At 39.9% G+C, this 26,777-nt stretch overlaps 1 protein-coding gene across 5 annotated transcripts in view; it reads left to right on the top strand.

The window, feature by feature from the left end:
* The first annotated feature begins 2,092 nt into the window (after positions 1-2,092).
* Positions 2,093-26,777, top strand: part of RANBP9 (RAN binding protein 9) — a 38,724-nt gene continuing 14,039 nt past the window's right edge. For 2 of the 5 annotated variants that reach the window (XM_059851771.1, XM_059851752.1), the window contains exons 1-4: positions 2,096-2,793; positions 11,090-11,201; positions 21,745-21,797; positions 23,543-23,710. In XM_059851771.1, coding sequence (XP_059707754.1) covers positions 2,331-2,793; positions 11,090-11,201; positions 21,745-21,797; positions 23,543-23,710 — 796 coding nt within the window. In that variant the 5' untranslated portion in view covers positions 2,096-2,330. Of the gene's footprint in view, positions 2,794-11,089; positions 11,202-21,744; positions 21,798-23,542; positions 23,711-26,777 lie in introns of all 5 variants that reach the window. The other 3 variants (XM_059851780.1, XM_059851760.1, XM_059851743.1) reach the window with 3 other exon arrangements.

Genomic DNA, 26,777 nt, shown 5'->3' with positions numbered 1-26,777 from the left:
AACTTCTTCCTCATGTTCAGGTGAAACTTCTATTTTAATTTATAGGCACTGCTCCTCGTCCTGTTGCTGGGCACGATTGAAGAGTCAGGCACCGTGTTCTTGGCACCCACCTTTGAGATATTTATATGCATTAAGATGCCCTCTCAGTCTTCTCTTCTCCAGACTAAACGGGCCCAGCCCCCTCAGCTTCTCCTCCTAAGAGAGATGCTCCAGACCCCTCATCATCTTTGTGGCCTCTGCTGAACCCTCTCCAGAAGCTCCTTGTTTTTCTTGTACTGAGGAGCTCAGAACTGGACACAGGTTCTAGATTTGCCAGTGACATTCCTTTCCTTTCCTAATGTTTTCCAAGGTAAGCTGGCCAATCTGTAAACCATTTCTCTTTCACTGCTGCCATGTGAATATATTAGTGCGGGCAACCACTGAATAACCAACAACATTAAGCACAAACAAAACCACCCTGCAACACACAAACCAAAGGAAAACAGGCCCCAAACAAAACCCCCTCAGAAACACTGCAGCGCTGCTCCTCCCATCCTCCTGAGCTGAGGCATTCCCAAGCTTTCCCACCTCTGGGAAATGCTCTCAGTGGCATTTCCTCATACCAGCTGTAGTGCTGGATGCAAGGTGTGGGCAGCAGACCCACGTTGTGCCTGTCAGGAGGCAAAGCTTCCCTGGTGCACACACCAGCCTGTCTCCATTTTCCCTGGCTGCCATCCCAAATCATCCCCAATGGTGGCAGAGCCTGCTGCCATGCCACCTTCTCCTTCTTCTCCAACTCAGTGTCATGACCCACACCTGAAGGCAGGGTAACTGAGGTTCTTGTTAATAGATCACTTGGAGTGGACTAGAGTGAAATGATACTGAGTGGCTGGCATTTACATATGTGTATATATACACATATATATATATGTGTGTGTGTGTTTATATGTATGTGCATATATATGTGGGTGTACATGCATAGTTTATGTTCTTTTATAAGAATTGTCATTTGAGCCAGCACTGCTTGTGGGTCATGCCAAGTATTAGAAGCCCAGGTCACACTGGGAGGAAAAGGGTCGGCATTATGACTGTTTAATTTCATCAAGAAGGGACAATCCCCATTGGACTCACTCCGGTTAGTCAATCCTTTTGAATTGGTCATTAATGCACTTAGGGTTAATGTGTCTTCCCATTACCCCTCTGAGGGTCAGCTTGACTTTGTCCCAGAGAAAACCTTTCAGCAGGTCCAGGTTACACCAAAAAACTTTTCAACAGGTCTGATGTGCCCAGGTCAACACTGAGAGGAGAATTATCATTACATTCAATTAATCATCATTGGAGATTAATTATCATCACTGCAATGTCAGTGACAGGAACTCGAGGAAACAGGATGAAGCTGCGTCAGGGCAGGTTTAGGGTAGAGATCAGGAAAACATTCTTCACCCAGAGGGTGGTTGAGCACTTGAACAGGCTCCCCATGGAAGTGGTCACAGCACCAAGCCTGGCAGAGTTGAAAACACATTTGGACAAAGCTCTCCAGCGGCATATTCTGATTCCATGATAATTTCACGACGAGGGGACAGCCACCATGTGGCTGACCCTCGGCAGCAACACCCTTCAGTAAGCCACTGAGGGTGAGCACCCCACTACCCTCGGGGGTCGCTCAGACTTCCTCCTGGAGAAAAACTCGCGACAGGTCTGGGTCACGCCAGAGAGCCCTACAGCAGCTCTGGACCGTACGGACGGCCCCAGCACCAGACCCAAGGGCCCTTGACGGCACCGCCAGTTCAACTCTCCCACCCTCATGCCCCTCGTGCCCCTCCCTCAGGCCCCGCTCCCCTCCCTCCGCGCCTCGCGCCCGCCGAGGGGCGGAGGCCCCGCCCCGCCGCGAGCGCGGGGAGGAGGAGGCGCGGGGCCGCGGGCTCAGCTGACGCGGGGGCGCGCGGCGGCGGGGGCGCGCCGGGGGCCGGACGGAGCGTGTGCGCGCCGGGCGCGCCCCCGACCGGAGGAGGGGCCGGGGGCCGAACCAGCCCCGCCGCCGCGGCGCCCGCTCCCCGCCCGCCTCCCGCTTCCGCCCGGCGCCTCCGCCGCCGCTTTGCCCGCCTCGCCCCCGGCCCCGCCGCGCCCCGCGACGCCCCTCGCTCCCATCGGGCACCTCCACCGGCCGCCGTCATCGCCAACCCTCCCCCACCCCGCCCCCCGTCTTCTACCGAGACGCTCCGGTTGTGGGGGTGACCCGCGCTCCGCACGGCCCCGGGCCTGCCCGTCGCTCCGCCCCCGGGCCCGTCCGGTGACAGTCGCGACCGCCGCGGGAGGTGGCGGCGGAGGAGCAGGAGGAGGCCGGAGCCGGGATGTCCGGGCAACAGCAGCAGCAACAACAGCCGCCGTCGCCACAGCTTTCTTTGGCGGCCGCCGTTCCCCCGGCGGCGCCGGGGATCCCCTCCGCCGCCGCAAGCCCCGGCCCCGCTCCGGCCGCCGCGCTCCTGCTCCACCCGCCACCGCCGCCTCCGGCCACCGCGGCGCCGCCGCCACCCGCCGCCGCCACGGCCGGCAGCAGCGGGCCCGCGGCCGCGGGGGGCGGCGGTGCCGGCGCCGCGCTGGGCCTGCCGGCGGGGAGCGGCACCAGCGCCCCGGCGCCCTTCCCGCACGGAGACCCGGCCCTGAACGAGCAGGAGAAGGAGCTGAAGCGGCGGCTGAAGAGGCTCTACCCGGCCGTGGACGAGCAGGAGACGCCGCTACCCCGCTCCTGGAGCCCGAAGGACAAATTCAGTTACATCGGCCTCTCGCAGAACAACCTGCGGGTGCACTACAAAGGTGAGGAGGGGCGGCCCGGGCCGCCGCGACCGCTCCGGTCCCTCCCCGGGGCCGGGGGCTGCCCGACCCCTCCGTCGGGCAGTGGGCACAGGAGTAACAATAACAGGAAATAACACACGCTCCTCTCCCTCCTTCTTCCCTGTTTTCCGATCCCCTATATTTCCCCCCGCAGCGTGGAGATAAGGGGCTTGTTTTTCCTTATTTCAGGTTTATTTTTCTCTCCTTTCCCCTCCCCCTCCCCGTTTCTGTCGCCGTGCGGGGAAAGGGGGGGGACACAAGGGGCCGCCCCCGCCTCCTTATGCTTCTGGAGTGGGCATTATGTAAACTCCGAGACTTCCTCCGTGGATTCAGGTATCGCCGGAACGTTTGGGTCGGAGGCAGGAGAATAAAGGACGCTCGGCATGACGTGTCCTGTTTATGGTAATGAGCGAGAAAAAGAAGTGGCTGCTTTTTTTTTTTTTCCCCTCTCGAGAAGAGCAAGGGTTAAATGGAGTTAAGAGCAGCAAGCGTTAAGCTATTGAACACGGAAATGACGGGAGGGGAAAGCACTGAGAAAAACACGGTTTATTTTTAAGCTGTGAAAAAAATTACTTTAAAGTCACTGGTAATAGTCTTGCCTAACTATTGCACAGAGTGATTTGAGGGAAGAAACGACAGTAGCACTTAAATTAATAAAGGTGACCAAAACTTTCTTCCTAGACGTTTCGTAAGTTACAGATTTTGAAATAAAAGGTAAAAAAACAGTATGCTTTTGTATTAAAAAATAACATCAGCGAGAAGAAAAACTTATGTTGATTGTTATGAAATGTCATAAAACCTGGAAACATAAGCCTACACTCTGACCTGAAAAAACACAGACACATCTGGTGTTCTAGGCCCAAAGTCCTAAAGTAGAAGTGTTGTGGATTCAAAGCCACTTCTGAGTTGGCTGTGAAGAACTGGATCCTTTGTCAGTCTGTAGTCAAATGAACGTAGTGGGAGGGGAAAAAAACAACCGTGCAGTTACCCTTTCTCAGAGTTTGCAGTGGAGAAATTCAAGGGAAATTTCGATAAACATGTTACTGTTTAATCAGAGGAGGAAAACGGCAACACAAACACATGGCAGGATTTGGCTGCCATGAAAGGATTAAATGTACTCTGGGAGACTTTTTTTTTTTTTTTAATAGAGAGGTTTTAATATTACAGACACACAAAATACTCTGTTAAAAATGTGAAGTTTAATGCACCGTACAAAGATAATAAAGGAGCTTGATGACTATAGAGCAGGTTTTTGGGAGGCACCGAGTGATTTAAAGATGTGTAATTTAATACTCAACTCTGAATTTCCTGGCTTTTGTTCAGTGTTTTATGACCTTGTATTTTTAGAAACATTTTGTATTTTCTGGTGCTTAGTGGCAGTGGGTTGTTTGGTTTTGGTGTTTTTTTCCTCTAAGATGATCATAGCTTAGTGGCTATCGACTCCTTCTGCTGGTTTGTTTTGCTTTAGCCAACTTCTTTTTCTCATAAGCTAGAATTTAGAGGTTGAACCTCTCTGATCTCTTCAGTTTTATTGCAGAAGTATATTTTCAGGCTTTCCTTGTGCTATGCCTGGTTTTCCTCACTTACCTCCTTTGCCATGGTGTTATGGAAAATCATTACCTCAAAGAAATTACAGAAGTCATGAAGCACAGTTAGTAGGTTATAACAATGAAATACCTTTACTCTAGCTCTTAAATAATGTAAGTGCTGCAGGTTGAAGTGTTCCTAGGTTAGCCCAAAGGACTCTGAAAATGAGAGGTGCCAATATAACATGTCTGTGCTTTTCTTTTTCCTAAGTGCAGATGGGAATAAATGGCTTCTTAAGTGGCCCATATTTTCTTCTGGGTAATTTAATGAAGGTGGCTGTTAGGGCAACTTCATGGTTATGTTACCAGCCTGGCACCTGGAGTTGCTAACTGGGCTAAGCAATGAATGGTATCAGACTATTTCTACCTGAGAACCAGGGGGCAGACATGCTGAACATCTCCAGCCTTTACTCCCTCCTAGATCCTTCAGCCCTAAGAATACAATAAAAGGGGAGAAAATGAGGTTCAATGAGGAGAGTAAGGGAAGATGGCAAGTAGGAATGTGCTTAGCACTGTGAAATAGTGTTTTACAAATCAGTTCTCAAAAGAAAGGGCTCACAGTATCTTCTTTTGTAATATTGGCACTTTCAGTGTTTCTGAAATTCCCTAAGTAGTAGTGGAAGAGCATTGGATGTTTTTGTTGAAAGGAAATATGAATTATGTGTTGAGCAGGGATAAAGAACTGTTATATTCTTGACCAAAATACTCAAGGAAAAAGATCTGTCCAAAGAAGCCAGTAACCTAAAGCAATTCTTACTGTTTTCTATTACTGTAGTATAGGTACCCTGTACACTTAAATTTTCTCTTTTGTCTCTGTAGATTGCTGGCTATAGGACTTTTTCTGGAGTAATTTACTTCTGTGACTGATAGGAGGCGAAAAGTGTTAACAGCAATGCTTTGCCTTCACCTTGGATGTGTTGGGGCTACTGAAGAAATGTGTGAGAGGAGCAATCAGCACAAAAGTTTTAAAAGTGTTTTTTCGTATAGATACCTTCATAATTTTAATGTGCTGATGTATTGTGAGCAGTGATATTTTTGTTTCATTGGTTTCTGAGATGAATGATGGTCTTCTCAGTGTAATTTCTGAAGATTCCTTTTATTTTCCGGCTTACCAGTGGACAAGTTGTATGGAAGCATGAAGTGCAGTAGATGTCTCTTTCTACCCATTGCAGCTGGGATGTTTTGTGTACTGCATTTCTGGACCTGAAGATTTTTACAAGCATCCTGCAGAGTGCTTAAGAAATTAAAACTGCCACACAACCAGGCATTGATCTTGTGGTGCAGGTTTAAAAAAAAAGGAATATAGTCTAGCATCAGAATAGAAGCTCTTCAAATTTTGTCAAGGACAACAAAACCCAAGAATCAGTACTTTTTTGTGCTCTCTCAGAATCATAGTGTTACTTGGAAAGGAAAACTTAAATGGTGTGGTGTTTTTGTTTAGCAGGTTAGGTAGCTTTGTTAAAATCTTGATACGAAATACATAGACAATGGCATCAGTGATACTGTAAATGTATGAAAGATTATGCCTAGAGTATTTCTGGTTTTCCTTTGGACAGACATAAGTTGTGTTGCTGTCAGTTAGCTGTGCAAGCTGATAGAAAGCTAACACTGCCTTACTACCTGTTATTTGTGGTGTTTCTTTGTAAGGGAGACAATGAAAAACTGTATCAGGAAAAAGATGGATGTCATTTCACTTAATTATAATTTTTACAGCTCTGAGCTGTAGGTAAGTGGTAAAGAAAGCATAAGTGCATGCTGCACATAAAGCATGCATTACTGCACAAAATTACATAGCTAGTAAGGCAAGACATTTTTAAAAATATTCCTAGATATTTCTAAAATATTCAGAATTGGCACATGGGTCCTGTTGAAAAACAGGGAATTCATAAATGGTGTATGTGATATGAAAGATCCACTAGACAGGCAAGTTAGGTTTCCAGGAGGTAGTGATCTATACTGTGTAGTGTAAGGAGGTAAAAAAACAGAGACTCAGATTTGTAACCATGGAAGAAACTATATACAGAATTAGGTAAACAGACAAAATAATTGGTGCAGAAATAATGGAAACTTCTATAGAAACTTCACTTAAATTAGTCTTGCAACAATTGTCCAAAAAAGCTGAAGAAAGTGATGCAATTTTGAGTAAGCTGCCATTGCATGAGCTTTTTCTAATGTATCACAGGACAGGGGATCTTAGCCAGACATTTATTTACAGTGTAGTTGCCTTTGAACTGCCTGTAGTGCAAAACAAAAATAAACTATTTTTCAGTGCAAACTATGCATTCCATTTCCTGTTGGAAAACGAAGAGGATTCTATACTAATAATTCTGTGTTGTCACTGACTGTTACAAGGATGGTGTCAATTTTTCTGGCAGAGAACACTCAGAGTACGCTCAGTACAGTTTGCCTGTTTTGGACAGCCTTGTAGCTCTGGGATGTCTTGCTTTTTTTTAAACTGGGGAAGAAGTTAAAGTAAAATTAGTAATTTGTGTCTTTTGATTTGGTTTTTTTCTTAGAATTATAGAATCATTTAGTTTGCAAAAGAGCTCTAGGAACACCGAGTCCAACCACAAACTCAGTACTGCTGAGTCCTCGACTAAACCATGTCCCCAAGTGCCGCATCTGCAGGTTTTGTAAATACCTCCGGGGTGGTGACTCAATCACTTCCCTGGGCAACCTGTTCCGTTCTTGTCTCAGTGAAACTTGCCTAATGAATACAACAGAAGATTAGGCTTTGATTATTTTATTTTTGGCAGTGTGAGCAAGTCATTGAACCACCTGTTGGAAATAACTGCAGTTCAGTTTATGTAAACTTCGTTTAAGGATTTAAACTGGATAAACGTGCTTACTTTTTTCTACGTAGGTGCTCCTGTAGATTACATTTGGACTATTTGGTGTGTATGCATTATAAACTTAGATTTAGGTTCAAAGATTATCTTTTTTGAAAGCTGAGATGGCTTCTCCAAACATGTTTATATCTGAGTTAGCTTTTGATAGAATTAAAACTTAGATTAATTTCACTGTAATTTTGCTTAAGTATTAGTGATACTACTTACTAAAAGTCATTAGTGTGAGTGTTTAAAAATTATATAAAACATGGTCAACTCATGGTTGTCAAACACTTCTAATGAAAGCCCAAGTGAAAACAGTTATAGTAATTGAACTTACCTATGATCTGGTTTGCAGTGTAAAGTTCAAGATTTGTAGACCTGTTTTCCCTTCTCTGCCCCCCAGTGCATCTGTTTGCAGAGTTCTCTTTTTAATGCTGAAAATCCTTAGTGTTAAATACTACATACTTGAAAAGTGTTCTTTTAAATACTCAGCCTATAGCTTATGACTGTCGAAGGGGTCTGTTTTGAGGAAACATTGGGCAGTGTTTGTGTGATCTACTTCAGGTGTTTGGAACCTCCGATTCAGAAGTTCAGAGTTGGGTGTCAAAGTTCTTTTTTACTCACAAGCAAGGAAGTGAGGATTCAGGTTACCGAAGAATGTGTCAGCAGTAGAAGACATCAAGTTAATGGGCCACTCAGCTCAAGAGTCCCATTGGTAACAGTGGTTGCAAGTGCCTGAGAAAAAATCTAAAAGCATGTTGGGCATAAACAGTGTATGTCTGTTTCTCCTCTCAGTGTCCAGCCATTTTAAGCTGAAGGACATTCTGAACTCAAGGCAGTGTCTCAGTTTACTGCAGTTCTAGAAGTTTACCCAGTATTCTCTTAAACACTAACATCTATAGTATGCTCTGCTAAGAAATTTTGCAGTTCAGCTAACTGTTCAAATAAGAGCCTCTTTCTTGTTTTAAAGCAGGCTGATAAACTAGGATCTCACATGTAATTCAGTGTAGCCTGGTGGTACTGAAAGACTTAACTACCATGTGTAGACAGTATGGAGATACTTGGAATATTGGAAAGTAGTTAACTGGATGATGTTTAGCCTTCTAGACATATTAATTGTGTATAAGTACAAATAAAAGCAGTATGCTCAAGCAGTAAAATGGGATTCATAGGAGATTATGTTAAAAGGACAGCAGTTCTAAATTTAAGGTGTCTTCTGTTTTAATGGGATGAAAGTAGTTTTGGCCACTGACTTCCCCAAGCATGTTGCTTCACCACATGAAATGTTTGGCAATACTGGTAAGGTATCCTGTTACTTCTGCCCCTCTGTTGACCTCTTATTTGCAGTGTGACAGCTGTGTGTGGCTGTGTTGTGAACTGGATCAGGGAACTGATCTGCTGCTTAAAAAAATCTGGTAGGTTTCTTAAACCCCGATCAGCTAATCAATCTGGTTCCTGGTATGTCCTTGCAAATAAATGCCTGGATTGGGGAGGAGATGGGAGAAGGGGAGTTTCAGGAAGAGGTGTTAAGAATACCTTAAATAGGTATTGTTGCCAAACACTTAGATTATGATTTCACAAAGCTAAGTCTGCTGGGTAATAGATTTACATTTTCAATAATATTTGGCTGGTTCCTACTGCTTTAGTCTTTTCTATGTGGAAGACTTTGCCAAATAAGGAGAATGACTCAGACTGAAACTACACAGATTGTCAAGTGCATAGAGTAACCAAGGGAACTTCTTTGCAGTCTATTTGAAAGTAAAAACCTAAAGACATTTTAGAAGAAAGTATTTTTCCTTCCTCCAGTGCATTGTTTAATCGGACTTCTTTGAACTTAAGGGATATCTTAGGAGTTTCATGTTCTGCCCTTTTAGCTGAAGGATTTCAACGTACTTAGGCATGATAATCTGTAATAGCTAAATAGTGATCTACCAGCATTTGAAAACCAAGCAAATTCATGGAAGCTCTAACTAAGATTATGTATTTGGTTGTTACACTGGTTGTCACAGCCCGAGGAAATAAAAGTAGTGAACAGTAAAATGTATTGTGTATGGAGGAGTAAATTACTGTTTTTTCCTCATGTGATACATCACATCAGCATGCAGAAATCAACATGCAGAACATAGGTAGCGAACTTAACATTGTCAAACGTGTGAGGTGATTGAAGGATTTCTGCACAAAATGTTTAGTAGTACTAACAAAACACTGAAGTGTGTTTGCAGTCAGAAAAGTAATGTGGCTGGCCACTTGTGTTTAGGTAGTAGCACACTGGGGCGAGTCATTAACATCAGAGAAAATATGGTAGGTTAAACCTAATGTCAGAGGGTGAAGTATATGTGGTGTCCAAAAAGGTGTTGGTTGCTGGTGTGGCCTTGGTGAGAGCTCTCCCTGGCTGAGCACGTGCCATTGGTTTGGAGCTGGTGGGTGCTGGCTCTGCAGGCTGATAAGCGCTGACAGTTCTATGAACATTTGTACAAGGGAGCACTGTGCTCAGAGGTTCTGTACAGGTCAATCCCTGACCCTCTGCCTTTAGAGGTTTTGTACTGTGGGCCAGCTGGGCCTTATCTTTCTGCCTGCCTAGGCTGTCATTCTCCTACTGTTTCTTCTTCTTTGCTGTGTGACCTGACTTCCTGCACCTGAGACATGATTAATCTGAGCCTGAGCAGTAATGCCAGTGTTAATGCCCCTGAAAGGAGTGTGTTTGGTTGTGGGATTTTTGCATATGCAGATCAATTGCTATGCAGGTGCAGTAGGCCTCCCTGTCTGGACTGGAAATGACAGCTGGAGTGCTACAGCACAAGTGATTTGTACAGCACACTCAAAACAGGCAGCTCCTTTCATCGTGCTGCAGATCCACTTCAAGATTAGGCATGGGATCTGCTTGAGTTATTCTTATGGCAGTGACAGTCTGTTCTTGGTTTCCATCTTACTGAGTTACCTTACCTCTTGCCATGATCCAATATACTTTCCATCTTGTTTGTTAAATTTTTAAACTGTGTCCAGTGGCCCCATGCATGACTGTCACATAACAGTTGGGGAGTTTTGTGTGTACTTGGGACACTGTGCTTGCTTGAGCAGGTTGTTGCTAAAATAAGTCATCTGGTCAAAAGCCTGCTTCCAGGTTGCTTTTGGAAAGGGCTGTGAAGAGGATGACACATTCAGAAGGTTGGTATTAGTACAATGCAAGTGGCTCTTGGGTTTAAGTTGAAAATCCTGAGAGTAGACAAGAGCTGAAGCTGGGCATTATTGTGGCAGAGCTAATGTATAGTGAGCCTAATATGAAAAAGGAGTAGGAGCTGCATGAGCTCAGTTGCAGGCTGTAAGGCTTAATGCTGTCCTGAAACAATATTGGAACGTGGAAATTGATTGCAAGTAGCATGTTCTGTATAATGACTGGTGTTTATTCTGGAGGATGTTAGAATTGAAGTGTCTTCAGTAACTTGTAGATCCGGAAGTACTAAGCATTAGATGAAACTCTTACATTGTGTTTCAGTCTATAGAAATGGGTAATCCCTGTGCATTTGAGAAATCATACAGTTCTTTCAAACACGGGTGGCCTTTTGTCAATCATATTACTCAGAATGGTGAAACTTTTTCCTGGTTTCCCTTTAAATAATTGTAGGACCTATTTGGATTACTATATCCAGGACTTCTTTTAGCATCCTTGGTTGCAATACATGTGCTTACAGTATTTGAAACAAAATACTTCAGAATAAAAATCAGGTTCATAAGAATATTGTATGTTGTTTGGTCATTGCATAAGCCTTTTGTTTTGAGTAGTTGGCATGCATAGCTTTGAGTCGCCTTCTGCATTTAACTAAAATACATTTTTTGTGTGTTTTGAATGCTCTTGTTTTTCAGGTCATGGAAAAACTCCAAAAGATGCTGCTTCTGTTCGAGCTACACATCCTATACCTGCAGCCTGTGGCATATATTATTTCGAAGTTAAAATTGTCAGTAAGGGAAGAGATGGGTAAGCAGAGTGCATTATGAATTACTTCTTGAAATACTGCCTTATATAATCTTTCAGTCAACAGATGCTTTTGGTATCAAAACTTATTTTCCTATTTTACCAGTTTATATATCTTGATTCCTTATCGTTAACAAGTTGCACTCTTATATTTGATTCTTTTAAGAGAGCTGATTTATTGTACACAGATCAGTGTACAATAAATACCAAAAGATCATCTCATTTTTTCTTGACAAAAAAGTTAGGGTTTGAATGACCAGTTTGACCCTGCTGTTACCTTTAAAGGTGTTGGGTTTTGGCTATATGGATTTACAGACTTTGATGTAATTTTTAGGGTGTGTAGCAGACCAGCTTATTTCCTCAGTGTGATTTTTTCATGGATGTCATATCAATTTTGAAACCGAAAGTTATTCTTAAGGCTACTTGTTGGTGAACAGTAATAAGAATAAAGGGGAATATTCTGAATAAGCCTCTGGGAATTTGTCACCGTATGGAAAAGAACAAGAATTAATAAGTAAGTAGCTGCTGCTTCCCATAATCCATCTGAATTATGAATCTGTTGAAGCACAAGTGATACATGCTTTTAAGTCTGCTGAGGCAGATAGAATCTCACCTGGGAAAGTCTTGAAGTGCTAATGAAATCTTTTCTGAAGCACTTTAGTTCCCTTTCGTCTTTCACTGCTTTTGGTAGAGGATGTGTGTTAATTCTGATACACTGTAGGACCCCTTTCTAATGTGCTGTAGTACATCCTCTGGTTCTGCTTCAAGGTTCCGGTCAGGACTGGCTGTCCCTGTTCTAGGTACTGTACAAGCATATGCAGGTGCTTATGCCATGGTGTGAAAGTAAATCTTGAGACAAGAGCCATGGATGAAATTCAGTGCCTTTGTCTTTTCTTTGTCTGGCTGCAGTTTGTTTCTTTCATTTTTCCAGAGTCCTGTAAGCCTTCTATAAGTCAGAAACAGTATTCAAACTTCTTTGTTTTCCTTATAGTATTGCATAGTGATATTTTGAAAGAATAGCCTCTCAGTAGTGCTGCAGCTTTGTAGGGGCATTTATGAGTTTGTTGTTATTTCTGTTCTTAAAAGTTATCCCTGAGAGCATTCTTTGCCATGAAAAGTTTACATACGTCATTACTTTTGTTACCCTGTGAACACCTAATTATTTTTAAATTGAGGTGGTAGAAATTAGCTTTTCAAGTAACATTCTGCTACCGATTTTAAGAACACCTTTATTTTTTGGGGCGTGTGTGTGGGGGTTTTTTGGTTTTGGGGTATTTTCAATTTTAGTAACATTTTTTAAAAAGTTATCCTGCTGCTGTGGGTTAAGGAAAGGTTTTTATTGTGACTTGCTAGTGGTGTGTCTCTTCTTGAAATAATGTTCTGCCTACTTAGTTTGGAAGGTACCTTTTTTGAAGTGATGGGTTTCAAAAAGTGTCCACATATGTGGGTGTGTAATTTTGCATAGCTCCTCTAACACTTCACCATAGATACTTTGTGTTGGATTTTAGTAATTTAAAATTCAGTAAGACAGCCCTGCAAAAGTGGGAAGACATCACTGAGTAAAGTTTTTCAAGGTTTTGTATTTAAATGGTTACTCATGAGATGTACATAGCTATGACTTGCAAAGTTGCTTGCTGAGATTGCATAAAAAATGGAGGGGTACTTTTTCCAGTTAATACTGCCTCATCCTTGCTTCAGCCTTGTGAACTTCATTTAGTGTCACTTTATGAAACATTAGCTGCATAATGAGCTGAGATGTTAATTTTTTTCATTGTGTAAGATAGTATGGTACCTGGGAAATAGTGTACACACAGCTAAAGCCAAATGTAGCTTGGCTGATAAAGACCAGGAGTCAACATGTGGCACCTCACTGGATGTTAAATGTGTATCTCTAGACGACCCTGTTCTCAGGTCTAGGAGGTCTTTGTTGAGATGCAGGATGAATCTCTTACAGTTCAGTGTTACCTTGCATTCAAACTAAAAAATTTTCCATAGTAAGTAAACTGGGGAATTTAATGCAGAGAAATAGGACTGCAGAAACCAGTTTCTGTCAGTTTGGATTTATTTGCTCTTTTTCACTGCCTGTTTTGCTTCACCTGGCTTGCTTCAGGTACATTTTTGCCATATTTTTTTTGTTTTCTTTTTGTCATCTGATAATGGGAACAGAGTTCAGGAGGACCATATCTGCAGAAGACCAGCATGTAACTAATTGGGTCAATTAGTTAAAAATACTTGCAAAATCAAGTGTTCTCAAGGTGTTAGTCTAGCTGTGGCAGCAGCAGAACTGTATTTTACAGTACTGTTTAAAGTAAATTCTAGACTACCTACCTGAGACGAGATACCTACCTGTAAGCTGAAGTACAGCTTCCAGCCTGCATAAATGTCAATGGATAATTTTGTGCTGTTTGTTTGGAGTTCCCTTTGGTAGTAGTCTTTACTACTTCTATTTATTTTTTTAAATAAACTCAGTTTAAAGTAGTTAGTCCATGTACTATATTATAGGAGTATGTCTAAGAGCATTCCTGCTTGTGTGCTCTACTTAGCATGACTTGCCTGAAATAATCAAAAATGCTTTACTAAAAACCTGCTGTAGGAGATCCATTTTTCATGCTACTGTAGTACTTGAAGGTGCTGCTTCTGGAATCTGATCTTGCATATCTGAAAGTAGCAGGGCAAAAATTACTCTTCTTTGAAGCAGCACAGCTCTTTTTTGTTTGGGGTGTGGATGTAGCATGGCTTCTTGTGGCTGTGTTTGAGCACAGAATTTGTTTTGTCACTCTAATGACTTAGGTCATTAAATTCTTTAATGTATCTAGGTGAGTAACTGGCTTGAGTAGAAATTTGAAGGTGTGTAATATGTTAATTTTGCAGAAGTTCGTGACCACCTTTGAGAACATTATGAATACACTGAAGAAAGTGTGAAAAAAAACCAGCTGTACTAGGAAGAACTGGATATGGGAATTGGTGTTGCAGAGCAGATGAGCAGCAAAGTTGCTTTTTGATACCTCCATGTGGTGTGATAGGGTCAGTAACTCATGGTGTACTGGATGAGAAAAAGGGAAGTGAGAATTAAGTTCAGTAAAAGTAGTAAGGTTGAAATATCCTTCAACCAAAATCTCTCTTGGTATTTGTAGAGTGTTTGACACAAGGAGTCCTAATGTGCTGCTACAGTACAGATATGTGAAATAATTACCCTAGATATTTTTGAATTCTTGCTGAAAGTTCTAACCACCTGTCATATTGCTTTGTAAATATTTCCGGTTGTTCTTTTTTTTTTTTTTTCAGTTTTCTTTCTTAGTTTCATGTTGTCTTTTGTAGCCTAAGGGCTTCTATTTATTTATATTCTCTCCTTTTATACTCTCTTTGGCTTTGCTTTGTTTGGCTCATGTGGAACATTGTGGATGGTTATGTGAGTAACAGCAGAAGGGTAATGGTTGTGTGGGGAACAGTACCAAGGTGATGATTAGAAAGCATGGTAGGAAGGGGACTATTAACTAACAGTAAGTTATGTCTGTATCTCTGTTGAAATGTCCAGTTAACTTAAAAATAAATAAAAAAATTTGGCCAGGAGAAGAAGCAGTCTCTGAACACTCATTGAGTTGATGTCCCTTTTCCCAGTTTGTGACTGCTTGTGTCAGCTTCATAGTAAATCTGATTGGATAACTTATTTTCCAAAAGCTGACCTCCAGACTGAGTTTGTTTTCATTCAGTTTTTTCCCCTAGTATGGCTGCTTGTATCATTTCATGAGTAGCTCTGACAGCAAAAGAGGGTGAAACTAGGAGCAGAAAGTAGACTCTGAAACGAAGGGCCTGGGAATGCTACTTAAGGTCACAGTATAGCTTAAACTCATTGATTTTAGTTTAAATACAGCCTTTTGGGTTTTTAAATCTTTCACCAGGAGAGACATGTTTCTTTCACAGGGTAAATTAACTTCTGGGAACAGTACTTTTATCTTCCATGTCTTGAATTTCTGTCCATTCTTATTCATTGATTTGTAAATGCAACTAATAAGAATGGGCAAAAAATTATAGTAATAGCATGTACTTCTAGACAGTCTTCAGTGCTTTTAGAACAGCTGAGGAAGGTGTATGTTTAAAATGCAGGATCACAGAATCACAGAATGGTTTGGGTTGGAATGGACTTTAAAGATCATCCAGCTCCAACCCCACTGCCAAGGGCAGGGATGCCTTCCACTAGACCAGGTTGCTCAACACTCCATCCATCCTGGCCTGGAACACTGCTGATTTTTTTTTTTTTTGATAGAAGAATGAAGAAAAGGATTGAGAGTGGTAAGCCATCCAGAAGAATTGATGAAAATTAAGTTTAGAAAGGCTGTATCCTTTTAGCAAATAGCCCTGAGCTTGCACTTGTGTGAGGAGGGTTGTTTAGTCTGTGGCGTAGTGGTGCTGATGCAGATCTTCATGGCCAGGCTTTATAGTACCATGTGTAAGTTCTGCTAAATGTAGTGCACTAAAATAAAATTTTAGTACAGCAATTCATGCAAGTAATCTGTATGTTTTTGGTAAAGCAGTGTTAATAAGGCTTTAAACCCTTGTTACACTATGGCAGGTTTTTAACACTGGATATACAATCAGTCATCTGTTGTTTTGGCAGTATCTTGTGTAGTATGTGTTTGTGTATGTGATGAAGTAGGTGGTGAAGTAAAAAAGGAAAAACTATCCAAAACAAAAATACCATGAGAATTAAGTTTGAGTGTTCATGACACCTATGCCTGCGGCGGAACCTGAACTGTTTTAGAGTATTTGAGTCATAAATGCTTTGTTGTCTTTTAGATGTGTGTGTAGCTCTTCAAACACAAACTATACTTTTTTATTACAAGTTTTGTGTTGCAGTAAGTTGGCATTTCCTTTAGGATCCAGTATACCTGTTTTCTTGTTCTACAGAAGCATTAACCAATAAACAAAATCTATAACATTGTCAGTTGCTGATTGGTTTGCATTTGTTTTGTACATTACTAATGTATTCTGAAAATTTTATGCAGTCCTAAGACCTGCTTTTGTAGTTTTAATATGTCTTCAGCTGGTGTTTGTTAAAAGAACAGGCATTTATTAAAACAACATGCAAAACTTCACTCAGTCTCTCTTTACATATAAGTAGGCCTTGCAGAGTACTTGTGTAGGGTAGAATCTGATAAGGTCTGAAGTATCCTTCTTTCATTAGTGTCTTCATTTGAATTGTAGCAGATGCAAGAAGAGATCAGGTCATGAATCAGCAAGTGTATCTTTTCTTAAACTATAGCAGTAATTAATTTTTTACCTGAGTGTATGAGACCAGACATTGCCAGAAATGAACATTAGCTAAATGTTTAATAAGATTGTATGAGGTTTGTGTTTACCTAGTTAGATATATTGGAGCTGTGACAAAAGTTTTCTTTCTTTGATGATGTATGCTAGAAATTGAAAATTGTAATTTAAAAAGAGAGTTAAGAGAATATGTTTGATTTCTTGGTCTTACCTTCTTGAAAAATCTTTTACTTCTTTCTTCTGAAGTTCATTCACATAAATATAGCGTATAGATGCTAACTTTACTGTAGTCCACATTGACATTATATTATTTTCTTTGTAACTATTATTTTCTGACAGTATGGTCCCTAAAAAGGCTCTAGTCCTTGGGGACAAGTGTCACAGGATGAAATGATGAAACCTCAAAGTGGGAGGTATGTCAGTAAATGAGAATCCCTCTAGGAACATTAGAGCAATCACAAGCAAAATGTTACAGGAGTAACAGTTTTTAGCTCTATGCAAAATGACTGCCTGATGTATTTTTGGTTTTGCCTCTCTATGCAGAACTGCATTAATCTGAAACCTGGGTTTATCATGTTCAAAATACTGTTTCCTTGGAAATACTCCGTAAAATTAAACTTGTTTTCAATTTGAAATTAAAGACTCAAACTGTCTATGGCATATTTTGAAACATTTAAATAGATTAACATCTCATTTCTTATTGTGATTGTGCAGACAATAAGGATCTTGAATTGGCACATTTCTGCAAAATTTTAATGCAGAGTAACTATATTAAAGATAAACGTAGGTACCTTTTTAATGTGGCTTATTTCTGGCCTCATAGTGTCAGTGAAGGCAGTGTAGAAAACTATAGGAGAACATTATTCAAACTTTTTATGTCATTGCAAGTCAGTTGTGAAGGCCCTATAGAATTTCATTGAGTCTTTAAATTCCTACAGATGATGCATTTTTTTTCTCTTTGTCCTCTTTCCAAGGTACTAACATAATGATAAACTATACTTGGTATATAGCTTATATTTTTTTTTTCAGTGTTACTTCTACTTTTCTTAATAATCAATGCATTCAAAACATTAGGGTGTTTTCAGTTGCCTTATTTATGTCTGTAAACATCTGTTAGTGATTTGTCTTAGGTTCCCATACAGATATTATGGTAACTTAATTTTTAATGCTGTATGGTTAAAGTTGCTTCCTTTAAATGGATAATCACATACTATTATGTAAATATCTGCTGAATTATTTTAGTTGGCTTTATAAATACAGCATGGAATTTTTGGGGTTTTTTGTTTGTTGTTTTTTTTTTTTACTAGAGAAGTGATTATTTAGGACTTGAATTTATCTTCAGCCTTCCTGAGGTGTCTGTGGTTTGGAATAATTTTTGTGATTTCTCTCTATGGAGTGAGCAGGATAGGATATAATTAATCTGAGTTCTGATTTTTATCAGCTTTCATATTGAAAGATCTTCCATATACCTTCAACATAGTGGCTACAGGATCGAACGGAACAGTTATAAATAAAAATCAGAGTTGTGTCTCTTTCTGGGTTTTGTTAGTTTCTTAATCTTTTAGCATCTGCAGTTCTGTACCATCTCTTACTGCAGTTTTTTCCTTCTGCTTGGCTCTGGCTGTTTTTATTTCTCACAATTAGTCTATTCAGGCATCCAAGTTGAAACTTCAGGCTCCAGCAAAAATGTAAATTTAGTTCTTTGACTAGAAAGATACTTGAGGAAAAAATAGTTATTGTGAGCTTTCGGCTTCTTAAAGATTTCTCTGCAGAGAAGCCTAGGCTTTTCAGTATGCGTTACAGGGGAAAAAAAAGGTATAATAATGCATCTTTTTTTTGACATTTTCTCTTTTGCTTTGTGGTAAAAAAAAAAAAGAATCTTCAGTGAATTTTAAATTCTGTAGTTTTCTGGTGTTGCTAAAGTTTCTATATGACTTGTGAAATGTAAGCTAGAAAATGTGCTGAGACACTAAAATGGTAACCTATATCTTAATTGAACTGGACTGGAACAAGAATAAATACAATTTGAAGTGAAAAAAACCCAAGTCTTTGTAAAATACACTTGCTTTCTTGGTCCTTAATACCAATTTCGCTGTACTTTAAGTTGTTTTCCAGCTGTAGTCTCTTATTTCAGACTCTTACGGGTTTCATGTTTTCCATGAGTGGTTCGTTATTTTATGAGATCCTGTAAGAGTTGAGCATGTTAATGAGGTGATGAGTAGTAGCCAGTGGGACTGAAATTGCTCAGAAGAGGGGCTGCTTAATAAAACAGGCACCAGGCTGCTTTGTGCCATTTGCCTGGGTGAGTGATCTTCCCACTGCCACAGCCAGGGATGTGTCTGGGTAGGGAGCTGAGGTGGAGGGACAGTCCTCAGGTTCTGAGGGAGGCAGCATCAGAACCACACCACTGTTCACCCTCTCTGGTCTCTGAAGCCACGCTGTGTCCATTTTTGGAAGGTGCTACAGGATGGACTGAGGGTGCTGCTTTGTGGTGCTGACACCTCCACTTCCCAAGGACAGCTCTTATGGCCGACACAGCTACAGACACGAAGGCCAGGTCCACTTGGGTCTCCTAGACCAAACCTCTTAATGTGCCAGGACAGCAGGTGCATCGTGAACTGACTTAGAATATTCTGGGCCTGCATTGCACCTGGGCTGCTTGTGCTGCTCATCATTTTTGTCATAAACTAAGGGAGGAAAACTCAAATACGTTGCTCTGCCACTCTTCTTCTAATCCTGGTGTGCATGAAATGTGAGCTTTAAGCCGCAAAGGGGAGGACAGTTTATGTACTTCCTCCCACTGAAGCAAGTCTTTGCAATCCCTGACTCTTGACCTAAACAAGGGTTAAGTGTCTTAAAAAAACAAACAAAAAGGTCGATTCCAGTTTGAAGGTTACAGGTGTGAGGAAAAGGTAAGAAAGTTACATGTAGTGGTTTGGGATAGATAAAATTCTTGTTAATAAGTTGTAGAACATTTAAAGCCTGTCTGTCATGGTACTATTTTCCCCCTCAATTTATAGTGCACTAACCTAGTTGAACATGAAATTAGCTATCTATCAACTCTAAAAAATAATAAATTAGTTTAATTGATGAGCCTTTAATTTCGCTCTCTTCAGACCATAAGTTGTAGCTATTCCTTTTGCCTTGTGAAAGATGTCTATAGTAAATTTATTAGTTGCAATCTTTTTATCTAACTTCAGTTTCTATTAATAGCAAGTCTCCTTCACAAAATGGTGTTAACATTTCGAGTAGTTGTAAGTGCATCCCAGGGAAAAATACATACTGTTAGCATCCATCTTCTTCCTGAGATGGTGTTAGTGCCTAGTGCTTTCCAGTCACTACCAGAGGGTAAAGATTCCTTGTTCCCAGCTCTATTAAATACAGTTTGTCTGTGTTTACAGCTGTTACTGAGGAGGATTGGAAGTTAGGATATCTGAAGAAGAAAACAGTGGTGATATCAAAATGTTGCCTAGACAATGATCTTCTATCTAATATTTTAAATTTGTGTAACCTTAGTCTTGTTACTATAAAAATACTGAAACAAAACCTTGATTGCGTTTTTATTCTGACTTGCATTCAAGGGCTTTTTGCAGTCAGTGGAGTTAAAGTTATCTAAAATTGTTTTTAAAAGTAAACATCTTTTCTTTAATGAATAAGAGATTTTCAGTCTTCACATGAGTATCCTTCATGGGTCAGACCTCAGACTATGCTAATAACAACTCTGCCTTTATTATTTAAGACAAAATCAAGGGCTTTCCACTTGTTGCTTTCATTTATAATTGTTTTGTTGAATCTCCTGCTGCAGTGGTGCCTCAGTAATGTATTCAGCAGTGCAGCAAAGACTAATCCTTTTGTTTGTTGCCTTTTGCTTCAGCTCTTCAGTATTTTTAAATGTAATATCTGCTATATATGGTTCTGAGGTTCCATTTCATGCTGGTATGTCTGAAAGAGAGGAAGATGGTATTATTATACATTAGAAATTATCAGAGGAGGGCGTTTTAAGTATCAAACATAGAATCAGCTATGGTAACTGTTAGAAGTGATCCATAGAAAAAGCAGAAACCCCCATAGACAATTAAGCATGTCACTCTGAGATGTTCTTCTCAGTTTCATTCTGTAGCAAAAGCATTTTAAATAGCAGATTAACTTGCACTTCCAGGTGGAATAGTTGCTTAAAAATTTCATTTTATGAAATGGGAATACAAAGGTCATGTTTGTTGACCTAAACTTTCCAGATTGCCACAGGTGTGAAATTTTGTTTTCATACAGTTTATTATTTCATAGTAAATTCTTGTTAACTGATGTGAACTAGTGTCAAAATACTTTGAATTATTTGATAACAGGTAAATGTAGGTTTAGGTGATTTTGGATGCTTGCTTTAGTTGTTGGAGGAGGGTTGCTTTATTTTGGGCAGGGGCAAGTGGTGAAAGCCTAGCTTTTAATTTTGCTGTTTCTCTTTTTGTATTCCTGTTGTCTTGGTAATGGCATTAGTTTCGCTTAAGAAACAAGCAAAATTGATTTTGCTGACTTCTAATAGTGCTATTTAGGGATGAGGAAATTCTTCATTTCAGCTTTCTAATATATGCTATTAAACTGTTAACTATTGTACTGGACACTGACTTTATTAAAACCACCTTTTTGTTAAGCTGGCTTTTGGACTTTATTTCAGATTACTGGTTTGTGTAGTACAAATATTTTCCCCTCTTTAGTTTGCCATCAGATTACAAGCAGCTGAGTGCCATTGCTGGTAAATTTCTACAAGTTAACATTCTGCTGTACAATCCAGGCCTTTAATGTTTCAGCATGATCTTCTCATAAGTGCTATGCAAGGTTGCATTTTGCTGCTGAAGTAATGCAGTGTTGCATGTATTTTATAAAATTACTCATTCCAGTTTGTCTGCAAAACATCATTAGGTATGTTGAAGGTTATGAAATTGGTATGTGTATGGCTGTATCCCTACTTTCAAAATAAGCTATGATCTTTGGCTTTCTTTGTTCATGCTTTATACATTTTAGCTAATAAAATGTTAGCTAAAATGGAACATTATTTTAGCCCAGGATGCCAAAAAGAAAAGAAGTTGTCTTTACCTCCTGCAGAGACAGGATCTGTCCATATTAAACCATATATGCTGGGAATCCCGTGTTCTTATGCCACTATTAAACGACCTCTCAGTAGCTTAATTGGTACGTGATTAGTCAGCATTGTGTTTCTTGGCAGTGTTCCACATACATATGTATTTTTGTAAGAAACAGATGCATTTCTTTGTTCTTTCATTTTTAGTTACATGGGAATTGGGCTTTCGGCACAGGGTGTGAACATGAACAGACTACCAGGTATGTTTCAGTTACTTACATTGGTTTTTAAAATATGCTGCAGCTTTGGTAAGCAGTAGAGTGTAGCATGACACCTCTGTGTTGTATCTATTACTGGAGTTATGTAACACTTGCAGCTGAAAAGTTTAACTTTTACTGTACATTTACTCCTGTACTGCTCTTGTCAGCTCTTACTGTTATTTTTAATATTATGCAGATACTTTTTAGCAAACAAATACAGTTTAAAATCTTCATCATGTGTCCTGATAAAAAAATGAAGCTATAGATTTCCATGCTCTGTGTGCTGGATTTCTAGAAATAAAAATGAGCTACTATGATAAAAACTCTCTGTCAAACATGGAGGGAACTCTCCTTTCGTCATTTTCTGTACCTTTATCTTTCCAGCCTTCATAGTAAGAGCGTGCAGCCTAGTTTTAAGTTTTGACTGTTCCATTGACCTGCATGGTCAGTGACACTGTCTAGTTCACAATTGTCTGTAGTATCTCTGAATCTGTGTGTGTATGCATAAAAGACTGGGTTTTAAACAGATCTTTAAATGTGTAAAAAATATCCAGCCAAAACCAACCAACTGACTTGAAATTACGAAAATATAAAACCATGTTGAATTGACCTTCGAGTATCTGCATTTCATTACTTTTGAGTTTTAACTTTCTTACCCAAATGCTCTGGTAGAGATTCATATGATGACTGCAAGTCCCCGTTACACTGCAAGCCCACCTAAGGGTCATGAATTATTAGTGGGTGGCATTAAGTTTAAGTATGATTTAGGATGCTATAATTATCAAAGATACTACTAATCAATGTAACTGCAATAATTTGGGGTTGTCTTTAATTTACTGAGAGATGCTTAATATGGTACCAGCTGAAGCTACTGATGATAAAGATTAAGGGTCTAAGTGTGGAACATACTTCCAAATTAACCTGCTAGGCAGCAGCTTGACAGAAGAGGTTCAGTATTGACTTGCAGAGAGTGTAGATAGGTATTTATAAAAGAGCACAGACCAAGATTGCTTGTTGTGAATTTCATTGAGTAGTGTAACAGTATGAAGCTTCTTAAAAATTCTACAGCTTCTTCACCTGCAAAATAAGCACCATATTTGCATGCATAATGATTAGCTCTTGGCTGTGATTTTCACCTGTATTGCTATTTTTTTCCTTTTATTTAAAATTTATTTTTATTTTGAGGGGCAGCATAGCTAGTTACACTTTAGTCTGGAGATTCTGTTATTATGCAGAGGCTGCTTGCTGCTGAATAGTCATTGAGAATAATCAGGACTAGAAATATGTTTCCCCAGAGATGCTTGTTTGGTTTGTAGCCAGGAAGAATCTGATTATGACATATGGTAGCAATAGTTTTGCAAAATGAAAGGGAGAACAGGAGAATCTTCACTGCTTTACTGGGACATGTCAGATCTGTATATAGCTTTTTGAATTTCAGCATTGTAGCTGATTATATTTTTGGTGTTGGTAATACTGTATGTTGGAGTAAAGAGAAAAATGTGTTATCTGAATTTGCATTACCTGTTATATACTACAAATGCAATTACTTATTCAGCCATTTTGATAAAAGTCGTTGTCATTTTGAAGATTACACAGTGGCTTTCCTAGATAAGAAATATTAGAAAGCAGAAAGCTGAGCATAGTAATTAATTGTGTTAACCTGGCTAGAATATACCAACTGCACAGTCTTCAATTTCTTTAATAATGGAGAAAATGAATAAATTGCAAATGCTTTTGTTCTCTAGGTTGGGATAAACATTCATATGGTTACCATGGAGACGATGGACATTCATTCTGTTCCTCCGGAACAGGACAGCCTTACGGCCCAACGTTTACTACGGGCGATGTCATTGGTTGTTGTGTCAACCTTATCAATAACACCTGCTTCTACACCAAGAATGGACACAGCCTGGGTATGCAGAAATGCTGCCTTTCGTGGCAGCACTATGTCTTTAAGTCTGTTGTGAATAGGAAGCCCTCTTCACATCAGGAGCAAAGAGTTTGAGTAGTTCTTTCGATAGTTTGATAGTCTATGAAGTAATTAAAGAACTGGGGGAAAAAATTTTTTCTGTGCCATTAGCACTAACATTCCTAGTGAATTTGGGAGGATTCGTCTTATAGCATCTCATTCCACGGGATCTGCATTAATGAACTCCATTACTAAATCCACAAATAGTGCTTGATGGTCATAAAGTAATAGATAATAAGAGACGTGAAGATAAGGAGAATGGATATAGCTAAAATTCCTTGCTGTAGGGGGAACACCCAGCCTTCACGAAAGCCTTATATTGGATGCATGTTATTTTGAGCATATGTTGGAGAACAGTGTATTTTGAATTCCCAGTCTGGAGTCATTCATAGTTGGGCTAAAGCCATAAATTATAAAAGTTGAGCTAAAATTAAGTGAAATAAACTCATACAGTAAATTGTAGTATTAGGCAACACTGCAAGATAATTTTTGAATTTGAAGATGTCAGGAGAGGGTGGAGTTAAAATTTTTTATGGAATATCTATTTCAGTTACTTAATGTAATTTAATGAGCCAAGATACAGAGTGTAAGGAAAGAAGAAAAAAATTACTTCTTGCATTAAGAAAGGAGTAGGGGCTTGGGAAGAGATCTTGGAATTGTGCTGAGGAGAGCAGGAGCTTTGAAGGGATAAACCTCAAAGAAGAATAAGGTTTCTGTGATGGGTAGAAATGCGATAAGGAAAGGAAAAGATAGCATGAAATGAAGTAAGAGATTATTGAGATAGGTGGTCTTGAAGTTGCTGTTCTATTTTCTTACATTGGCAAGCACAAAGTAGGTTTGGAAAAAAGGGGAAGGATGTAGTTTAAATTCTTTTCTAGCCTCTCTGAACGAGACTGACTGTTTGCTCAGGCCTTGAGCAAACACATCTGACTTGGGAGTTTTCCTGCTTCTACTCACAGCAGGGCTTAGGAGTCTCCTCCTGAGGTCAGTTCCATGTAATCACTTCTGTGATTATATTCTTTCATGATTTAATGTTCCTTCTAAATTGAATGAGTCTGTATACCTTGAGACCTAGGGCAGTGGGACACTTGAACCATGCACTGTGTAGTTGTTTCTTTTGGCACCCCTTTGCAGGATAGGTCCAAGTGGAAGATAACGGGCTTGTGTTTGCCCTAATCTTTAACTGGGTTAAAGCTGAGAAAAGCAGTCTTACCTTTTTCCCTTTTTGAAACATTCACAATGTGCCTGCAGGGATGTTGGAACATGTGATCAATTAAAGAGACATGAGTATTCCCACTACCCTTATGGTCACCTGAAAGGATGAGTGAGCTAGGAAGGCAGGAGCAGAACCCTCCTTTTAAGTGGAAAATGTAAAGCAGGCTGGATTAGGCCAACTGTGAAACAACAGTGCAAAAGATTAAAATCCATTTTTAGAGGAGACCAGAATGGCATAGGTTGAGGGGAGGCTAATAAAATGTCATCTGTCAGAGACTGAGTCTGACAAACACTTCATGGATTTCACAAGGAAACCTGACAGCTGTTCTGCTGTCATGGACTTTGCTAGCTTTAGCTTCTGACATAAGAAAATTGATTCTGTGTTGAGTGGGAAAAGAAATCAGAAATTTTGTCTGTCTCACTGAGTTGTTGCAGTTACTAGTTGTCCAGAATTCCTGTACATTCGTGACTTGGAGGACTTTTATGTTTCTTCTCTGGCCCCACATATTTGGTCTAGAATATAGGAAGTCTCTGGCTCAGCCTGGGATTTGATGCTGCAGAAAGGGCTAAGCTGTTCTCAGGCAAGTGTGAAATCCTGGGTTGAAAAGAAGCCCCAACCAACCCCCCTACCCGCAAGACCCCAGCTCCTACATATCACTTAGTCATCATTTATTTGTCATGCCTACAGCCTCCATTTTGGAAAAGAGCAAGTTGGATGTCAAAATTGCCAAATAGAAAAAGTGGTATAGCTTAGAAAAAGATAAAGTAAGAGCAGGAAATAAATAAAATGATAGCTTTGAGATATGATGGGAGGAAACAAAGGAAACTCATCACTCAGTATGCCATCCTTCTGTCTCAAAAGATGTGTGTAAGGAATCCAGATGCTCTTGAGGTTTGAAATCCTGGTGAAGAGTAGAGATTGAAAACAGGGATGGAATTTAGGACAAAAGGTTAAAAGCTTTTTTTCCATCTTAAATTTGAAAAGGTGGTGGTACAGAATAAATTGAAGTTTGAAGGGATAAGTGGATTTAAATAATTCAGCATTAAAAAAATTACTTGCAACAATAAAGAAAATTCTGAAATACTGTTATTATTTGGCTGTCAGAAGGAGATTACTGTTTGTTTTTTTTTTTTAACTGAAAGCTTCCCACCCCCTGAAATTGTCTGAAGTTCCTGAAGTGTATAGAGGTCATATTTTTCTCTAATCCTGAGATAGCAAAATCACTCCCTTGGTTTTATGGGTAGATGGATGTTTGCAATTATGTAACAAGATATTAAGCTGTTCTGTTTGAAAACCAAAGCATGAGGGCATGGATTAGAGTGAAACACTTGCAGGCTGGTTTGGAGTATTATAGACATGTGCTGCTTGTGTAAAGATTGTGAGTGAGTCTGAAGAAAAGTAAGAGCAAACAAGAAAAAACACCATTAAATCTTGATGTTGCAGCATCATGACATGCAAGTAAAAAAGTATTTTCAGATATCCTTACCTTTCTTCTCTAAATTTAGTATGTAGCTAGAACTTTCAGACTTTCTAATGTGCCTATCTGTATGATTTGCTAAGTCTTATGACCTATTTTGAAAAAATTAAGGGCAATTTAAGTATTTTTGAATGATGATTACTTTTTGCCAAATACTGTCATTTATTATTTGAAAACCATTAATTGTGTGTAAGCATCGTGGATTTCACCATATTCCGCTTATTTCTGAGATGGTTTGAGTGAGATAACTGAACAGATAATGATACATTTAAGAAAGTGAGGCTAGAATCCAGACATGTGGAAGTTAATCTTAATTTT

The sequence above is a fragment of the Haemorhous mexicanus genome, chromosome 1 (assembly GCF_027477595.1).
Source record: "Haemorhous mexicanus isolate bHaeMex1 chromosome 1, bHaeMex1.pri, whole genome shotgun sequence".
In the NCBI taxonomy this organism is placed as follows: domain Eukaryota; kingdom Metazoa; phylum Chordata; class Aves; order Passeriformes; family Fringillidae; genus Haemorhous; species Haemorhous mexicanus.
This window is presented reverse-complemented; position numbering and strand designations above follow the sequence as displayed.